Raw genomic sequence first — 9,221 nt, 5'->3', positions numbered from 1 at the left:
GGTGCCTCCGCACCAGGAAGCAGCACCGAGCGCGGAGCAACCACCTCGCAGACACCGGAGCACCGCGTTGCCGCTACCAGGGGTCGGCCGCCTGGGACACGGGGCGCTGCAGTACCGCACCTTGGCCGCCGGGCGGCCGCACCAACCCGACCGTCCTGTTCCGAGCATCGAGGAGGAGAAAGGAGCGCTCCCGGGCCGCCGGGTCTGTGGCCACGGGAACAGGACACGCCAGTCTCAGCCTTGAACCCCTGAAATGATCAGGGATGCCATAATTAGATTGCAGAAGAAAACACCTGTAAATTTTTGAGTCTCTAAACACAGTATAGCTCAGAAATAAAGATCAAAATTTTATTTCCATATTGGTAATAAAAATAATTCCATGACTTTTGTAAACGATTGCATAAACGCCATAGTGTAGAAAAGTTTTAATAACAATTTTAAACAGTTCACTACAAGTAAATGATTATGCATTATAAATAATATGTTTTGTCTTCAGAACAATTTAATTCACAAAATCATTTCTGTCTGTACACTCAAAACATTAATGGCTTCCATAAATTAATGAGAGTAAAAATTCCACATTTATTTAGGGTCTGATGATGGCTGCAGTTACACAAGCACAGTGTGATAATATTACTACCTATATTTAATACTAGGATACTCTGAATGGCAATATAGAGCAAAACAAGTATGTCTTTAATAATCTGCTATTCAAAGAAGACTAATAATAAGCCTATAACATGCAGCTTGGGATCTATTTGTACATAGCATACTTCTGGTTAAATTACAGCTCCTAACTGTAAAAACCCTGACAAATCACAATTTTAATCTATTATTCCCCAGGCTAAAATAATTGTGACAACATAATGGCATTCACATTCAGAATTATATTCTTACCTAAATTAACACAGAACTTTGTCAAATACCAAAAATGAATCCTGAAAATCTATTTATTTTGCTTTTATGTATTTTGTGAGTTCAGCAAATTACCATAGTGGAGTCTTGCTAAAGTACAATTACAATGTATCTAGTTTCTAGACTGTGTATATAGTACAAGGACGAATACTTCAAAAAGGTCAGGTTTCACTGCTGATTTGTTCCAAATAGTCATCTCTAGTCAACTGCATACATTTTATTCTCCTCCATTTTGAAGTACTTGTGTAAATATTTATTTGTATTTGCAGCTGACTTGCTTAATAAGATACAGAAAACTTAGCTTGTAATTCCTCACAAAAAGAATTTTGTGAAGAACAACTGTATTATTTTCATATGACTGCTATGTACAATGATGTATGGTTCAAGTGATTACCTAAAGATTCATCTATAATTATAGCAAGCTGTCCAGTCTAAGAATTTCACACACAGCTATGTTTCTTCAGTATGTGTTTCTTCCTTCTCCACTAAATGGTTTGTTGATAATTTTTAAATGTGTTTGTAGTTCGGCACCAAAGAAACTTACAGGGAACACCTGCAAAATTTTCAGTACTGATATTGCTACAGGCCAACGTATCATCATTTTCAAGATTCATCACTGTAAAACACAAAACATACAACTTTAAAAACCAACAGACTAAACATATTAGTTAATTTCCTCTGAAAATGCAGCACATAGGAACTATGAATGTCAATGTGATGATTCACACCGCAAGTGCTGTTTACATTCCTTTTTTGTTGGCATTGCCAGATTAGGAAAGTCGCCTGTAACTACCAAAAAAAAGGGACCAAAAATAGCCCTAGGACATAGGTACATGCACTAAAATACACACAAAGAACTACAAACTTTGACAAGACGGCACAAAACCATGCTTCCGAATCTGGTGGGTAACAAATGTCACGCAGCTGCAGATGGGCAGCTCAAGGTGGCCTCAAGCTGGTTTTTCTAAAATGCCAAAGGAAAAAATTTCACAAAGGTATTTCTAAACATTTTTGTGAGCACAATGGTTGCAAAATGCTGCTCCACACTAGATGAATGTAGTAAACTAGTGTCCAAAATAACTGCTTGTTTGAAAACTATGTAACATAATTTCAAACTATAATCTTTTATATGCTCACTGTTTAAAAAAAAGCCACTAAATTTGCTTTAGTCCAAAATCCTGTTAAAGTTCAAAAAATCAGTCTTTGCACATATGCAAAAAATACATTAATACCTACAGCCAAACTTGGTGATCCAACTTCCTTTTTTAAAAGTCCAAATCTGGCTGTACCTTTAAAACAGGACTATCTTATTTTAGGACAGGAAAGAATATCTTATTTTAGGACAGTTCTCTGTTTTCAGTGTGTTTGAGAATGCAAATACAGTCCAATTTTTTTACTTTTCTCAGTACAAATGTTTTAAAGAAACTGTGTTAAAGTCAAGAAAATCACATGATTAAACCCAACTTTGGTCTTTAAAGTGATCTTCAGACAAAATTTTGAAACAGAACCAAGCAGCACTGTATTTAATATTTTATCCTACTTCTTCCTTCCCAAAAGGTCTCCCAACGTTCCTACAGATCAACGTGTCTTAGGATAGTAGCAACAAGTCTGTACATTTATTTATCACAGAAAATGTGTAACGATTTTTTCTAATTCAATCCTTTGTACAAATAATGCTAAAACCCACTGGAGTGATTTCAGTACTATTGGCTTTGGGCCCTTTATTAAATGCTGAGACAGTTCTATTAGCTCTATTTTGACAATAATAATTATAGTATACCTCTTGTTTTTTGTTTTAGCAAGACTGAACTTTAAATAGATTAACTCCTTTCTGCCTGTGTGAACTTACTTTTTGTACTGAATACAGTAATAAGGAGATACAAATCATGTATCACAGTAGTAGGTCATTCCAATCTAAGTTGTACTAGTGTTACACCCGAATTTAACAGAAAAAGGAGTAATGCAGGCAATTATTCCATGTAAGAAAAGTAAAAATATACAGTGTTAACATGCAGTAATTAATTAACTTCTCCTTCTGAACTGCATGCTCCCAACTACAAGGATGAAGTAAGCATATTACCACTTTTTAAAAAAATCATTGTCAAAGCGCAACTGTCTGATTACATACTTAAATAATCCTGTAGTTTCTTTCAAACATGCATTACTTCATTACTGAAAAAAACAGTATTTTTAAATATTTATAAAAGCAAGAGATGTATTCTAATTATAGTCAAATTGTTCAATACAAAATTAGGCAACAGAAATTATTTGCAAAATTCTCTTTTTTTATGTCTTCTGCCATTTTATAGGATATTGGGCATAGGCACTTGGTAATATTATATGTATCTCATATCTGTTCTGGACGAGTACCACACAGCTTAGGAGATGTACAAAAACTTTTAAGACTACAAACACTCAAAATGAGGGAAATATGCAAATACACCAACTGATCTGTTTCACAAAACTGAAAACACGTCTTTGAATACGGAAGCCTATGTGCCTCACTGTTTTTGTCTTCGCTGGTACATTTATAAATACTACAGTATGCAGTTAACTTATAAATTGTAAAAAAACTAGATAAGTTGTAATTTCTATTTAATTGCATTGTGATTTAACAGTAAATCCGTGTGAAATATTATAAATTCACAGTACACATAAAACACATCATATTATTATTATTGCATCTTAAAAAATAAACATAAGACCTAGAAAGCAGCTTGAAGCATTTTACAACATACCATCTAACAAAACACAATAATCAAAAAGTGCTTTTACATTAATCAGAGTTTTTCAAACATCCAAGTAAACATAATGTTAGACCAATGCCAAAATACTGGCTCTGGTGTTCTATACACACAGCAAAGGGACCATTTGCAGTGTTGAGTGTGTAGTTACTCTATCTACGTATCCATCTTCTGTTAATTAAAATAACAACACTTCATTCAGGCATTATGATAAGATTTATACAAAGTGATTACAGCGCAAATGAACCTAAGTAGCTTGTGCACTAGGAATGTAAGTGCCAGTCGGAAAAGGCTGCGATGGGATTGCAGGGGGAACAAAAGAACCTCAAGACTATAGAAACTCGTCAAATGACTGAAGTTGATAGGTAAAGTTGATCAAGTCTTATTCTCTATCTTAAAGCAACTAAGTTTCTCACATCAAAATGAAAATCAGTCTAGCGCTATTAAATGGATTAATTGTGAGTGATATAATTCTTACACAAAATACAAAACCATAAAATTATTTAATTAATTAACATGATATGTATGAGTACTATGCCTGTATGTTACCACAGATATTTTTTTTCTTGCAGCAGGGACACTCTTCTTGTGCAGCTGCAGAGTGATCACAAAGTACGTAATGTTGACACGGATTCAGGATAATGCTACGATCACCTTCCTGACATACAACACACCTCTTTGACTGAAGCTGAAAAATCACCTGTAAAAAGATTATTGTACTCAGTAAAAATGAAAGTATGCAGTTGCGTTCTAGCAGCTTTTTGCTTAGCTGTCCTGAATAAACATCTAATTTAACACCATAAAGGACAATGTTATTGTATGACAGAAAGCTGAATCGAGGGTTGTAATTTCAGAGCACACGCAACCTCTAACGTAGCAGCTGGAGGAGTATAGGTGCTTTTAGAAAATAAAATATCTAGTATTAAACCTCTGGACTGAAATTTTCCTGCATAATTGGGATGACTCATGCAAACACGCAAAAACAAAAAAAAAAAAAGAGGAAATAAGCCTTTTTCATTGTCATATACTCCTTCATTTTGCCTCTTCAAACCACTGTTACATTTTCTCATGCCGTGGGAGATGTTCACATTAGGGCAAAATGGAAGCATCCCAAACGTGCAATAGTTTGAATAAAGCTCCTGATACAGACTGTGGGGAGAATGTTACTACTGCAAATAAATGTCTTCATGCGATAAGCCTTATCAACCCTATTAAGGAACGCAAAAAACTGAAAAGCATCTAAAAGTAGTGTTAATTTTTGAAGAGCAAGACATGATTCGGACTAAGAGAAGAACCCAGAATGGTATGTGTGGCACTGCCTAAGACAGCAGCTTTCTCCTGGAAGGAAGAACTAGGTGAGAAGAGGCCGCAGTGGTAAAGGAAACCTGGGAAACTGAGGAGCTGGAAAAGGTGAAATGGTTCCGACAACTCCAGCCTGGCCAAGATTACTTCCATTCCAGAATCTAATGCCTTTTTTTGGTAAGAGATCCCAAGACTCTTTTGCTTCTCTTTAAAATCCCCTAGGAGAAAAACAATAGCGGTCCCTAATCCAATCCAGAATCCTGTAAATGTACTTGATAACAGGAGCCTGGTAACCAGCAAGTCTCATCCTCATCCATCTACTTTATTGACAAAGACTTAAACTATCTTTTAAACTCCTCTAAAGAGAGCCTGGCTTTTTTTTTTCCAAGGCTGTAGTTCATACTGATACAGATGGCACTGGATAGGAGGTGCACTGAGACAGAGAAGACACAGCTGACCTCAAATTGGTGCTAGAGTATGGCAGATTGTCCCAGTAGTGAAAGGAAATTATTATTTTTTTTTGTCTGGACAGTCCCATCACAGTCAAAACAAACCAGCAAGAACTGGTGTCATATGTGATGTCACTGCCCTTTGAGACTGCAGGGGAGAAAGCAATGTGAAACCAAGTTGAGCCCAGCAAGGTTTGAAGTATGGTACCTGGAGCAGTGCATGGTCATTATTATCTTCCTCAATGTGCTCAAAGGAGTAGCACTTGATATTCCCAGCTTTCAGAGCCCTGAGAAATGCCCTCAATCTGGCAGCAAATGAGCATCCTAAATTTTGTCAGAAACTGAGTCTGGATTTGAGAGAAGGTGACATACAGCAATATGCCACTAAGGGGATTAAGGGACTAAAGCATCTGGTATACAAGGAGAGGCTGAAAGAGCTGGGACTGTTTAGCCTTGAGAAGAGATGGCATCTACTGGTGTGTATAAATACCTGATGGGAGGGAGCAAAACAGACAGGGACAGGCTCTTCTTGGGGGTGTCCAGTAAAGAAGAGGCAATGGGCACAAATTAAAATACAGAAAATTCCACATACATAAGAAAAAAATTTTCTTACTGTGAGGATGGTCAAAGACTGTAAAAGGTTGCCCACAGAGCTGGTAGACTCCCCATCCTTGGAGACACTCAAAACACTACCGGGCAAGGCCCTGAGCAACCTGCTCAAATTGACCCTGCTTTGAGCAGAGGGTTGGACTAGATGATCTCCAGAGGTCCCTTCTAACGTCAGTGATTCTATGCTCCAAGTCTGTACTGGCCTCATTGACTCCACAAACTCCTAGCAGGAAAACTCACCACCTACCTTCTAAACAAGTGAAAAGCATGTAACTATTTTCATTTATTTCGAGCAACTATTTTTATTTATTTAGGTAGTGCCCAAAACCTTGGGGGTAAAACCTGGCTTTAAATCTTTTTTTTAATCACCTCAAGAATTGTTGTGAATCACTTGTAATTTGTTCGGATAGCTGATCAAAAACTTAGAAGAACCTACTAGATTGGGAAATTTGAACCATCCTCTACTGTAGAAAAGAAAGACTTAACACTGAGAGCATTGTTGCTCTTTGAAACGAGACCTGGCATAAATATGTCATTGAAGGTTTTGAGCTGCCAGCTTCAGTTAATCAAAAATAGTTATGCAGATGAAGAAACTCACCTCATCTAATGTTTCTAAATCTAAGTGCAGCTGATTTTGTAAAGAACAAAGCTTTGGCAAGGATATATTTTCTGTATCTCCACCGTTTTTCGTATAAGGTAATGTAGTAGATAGACAAGCAGCTAATTGTGCCTTCAGCTTTTTAAATTTATTTTCCACTTCCTCTTTCTTCTGAAGAGCCAGTTGTTTGTCCGCATCTGCAATGTTAGCACGTTCTTTTGCTTCTTGAGCCTCTTTCTGCCATGCATCACATGCCTGGGAGAAAGAGATTTCCTTAGTATAAAAATAATTTTTTAAAATTAACAACAGAAGAGCAAATTCAAAAGCCTTCAAAGATGCAAGTAATCTCTAATTTTAGACATAACAATGCATTTACTGTCAATTTAATGCTTCTCCCTACTTATACTACCTTCTAATTAACAACTCTTCTTGTTTTGTCTTAATGTAATTTTTAGGTATGTCACTGTTACTTGTCTATAAACAGCCAGAAAAGCCTTTTTGGAGCTCTATAAATGGAACACTTTTTCAATGTTAAATTCATGATTTACTGTCAAGAGACATCAAAAACTATCAAAATTTATTACCCCTACTTAGCTACCCCTCATCACAGAGAGAACAACATGAGGTGAAAAAAAGTACTACAGGAAATGCACTACACTGGCAGTTATCAACAACCTTGGTTTGACTGCTGAGATGGCTAGATACTGTCCAGGTACACTATACAACCACAGCTGTTGTCAAGCCTCTACTTTTTTTTGCATGCTTATCATCTGAAAGAGGTACAGGAGAGAATGTATGTCTTTAGCTGCTTAAACATCAAGACACATTGCTGTTCAGCCCTATCCTGAATATGTGTAAGTGTCCATGTCTAGAGAGGCAGATCAACTCTCTGAAAATGAATTGCCCTTTAAAAAACTTTCCTTTATGCCACCACCTCATTTTGAGGATGGAAAAAACATTCCTTTGACAGATCACAATAAAACTCTGGGTCCAAGGTTAAGAAGATTTGTAAAAAGGAAAAGCAGTAGGAGCTGCTTGTTTGTTAAAAAAAAATAAAATATATATAGATACAATTTAATACTACCATAAATGAGCATACCTGTTTTACTTGTTGCCAAGATTCTTCCCATTGTTTTAGTCTTCTCTTGGCATCACCAAGTTCCTGTCTAACTCGAGTTAGTTCGTTTTCACTGGTGTTTGAACTTATTGAGGGGGCAGTACCACTGCTTAGTACTGGGGAAGGACTAGGAGAGAAACTCCCAGTTACAAAGTCCCAAATGCTCCCTGTAACACCATTTAAACCTGTAAAACAAAGGCAGAAACAACAATCATTTTGCACACACCGCTGCAGAATTATCACATGCAAAACAAAATAGGTGTGGCACATACACAAAATTTATACTTCTATCTGCAGGACTCATAACATTATTTCACTGCCTTTGGGAATGTGACAGTCTGGAAAATGTTTACAGTGTTTAGAGCAACTCAGGAAACTTACCACTTTTTTTTCTTGCCGCTTTCAATAAAAGACAGTGCGGTCCACAAAAGGAGGAGTGGGAATTAATTTATATACTAAAAGTTTTGTTCCTAGCAGCTCACACATCATTTGAATTCTTTCTCTTTCACTGTTTTGTATTTTCCTTTAGCAAAATACTGTAGCTAAAATGCATTTCCGCTGCCTGTATGCCAACTGCTACATTTTACGCCTTTCAAATGCCTCTGTAAATATCTCCTCTTCCAATAATTATTTTTTCTCTTCACTAGGAAGGCAAGTGCACTCCTTGAACTTTCTCCCACATACCACATATAACTCCATTATCAGTAGTGTCATCAATTACAATGGCTAGGCTTTGTTGTCCAGATTAAGTCATAAGCAACACACAAAGCCTTAAACAGAAGATTTCTTACCTGTCACCGAGTTCCCTCTTACAATACACAAAGTACAGCCTTCAACTTACCTAAAGAGTTGTGAGAAGAGGCTGAGGTGCCTAACATACTATGTTCTGTCTTCAAAGGCTGAGGCAGCTGGTGGTGAGGAGCCGTAGTGGATGAAACAAAAGACTGAGACAGTGATTGTGAAAGAGAACTGAGTGGAGAGGTTGAAAGGGATGATGATGAATGTAAAGATGAGGAATGAACAAGAGAACCTGGAATATTGACAGGTGCTGAACTTCCCAGAAATCTTTGACCTATGTATGCATTAGGGGAAAAAAAAAAAAAAAAAAAAAAAGATTCGTTCCAAAGCAGTACACAGCTCTCTGTATTTTTCTGAAAAATGCATCAAATGTAATTGAATTATACATTCAAATACCTTCCATTAAAAAAGAAAACTTTATTTATCTCCTATTGCAAGAAAGTATTTTTTAAATTGAACACTTGAAAGTAGTTTTCCAAGTGTCTGAAAACAGATTTTGTAGCTTTACACAGCAGTGGCCCCACATGCAGCTACAAAGAAAGAAAAAACTTTTCAGATCAAGTTATTCAACTTACTAATTTTTATAGCCAACAACTAATGCAAGGAACTGACTGAAACCTAAAAGATTAAGAAAAATTTGGGTTTTATTTTAATATATAAACTAGAGTTAAGCCAGTGAAACTACACAC

The 9,221-nt window shown here is 36.6% G+C and overlaps 1 protein-coding gene across 1 annotated transcript; it reads right to left on the bottom strand.

Moving 5' to 3' along the window:
* Positions 1-77: 77 nt before the first annotated feature.
* On the bottom strand, positions 78-8,806 carry LOC104460620 (putative E3 ubiquitin-protein ligase UNKL; the record flags this gene model as incomplete). The annotated part of the gene is made up of 6 exons (XM_010077005.1): positions 78-248; positions 1,447-1,531; positions 4,209-4,359; positions 6,618-6,872; positions 7,717-7,919; positions 8,576-8,806. Coding segments are annotated over 6 exons (1,096 nt in total), but the record flags the coding sequence as incomplete, so codon positions are not given.
* Between the last annotated feature and the right edge of the window lie 415 nt (positions 8,807-9,221).

This window comes from Pterocles gutturalis, unplaced genomic scaffold (assembly GCF_000699245.1).
Source record: "Pterocles gutturalis isolate BGI_N339 unplaced genomic scaffold, ASM69924v1 scaffold15338, whole genome shotgun sequence".
Lineage (NCBI taxonomy): Eukaryota > Metazoa > Chordata > Aves > Pterocliformes > Pteroclidae > Pterocles > Pterocles gutturalis.
This window is presented reverse-complemented; position numbering and strand designations above follow the sequence as displayed.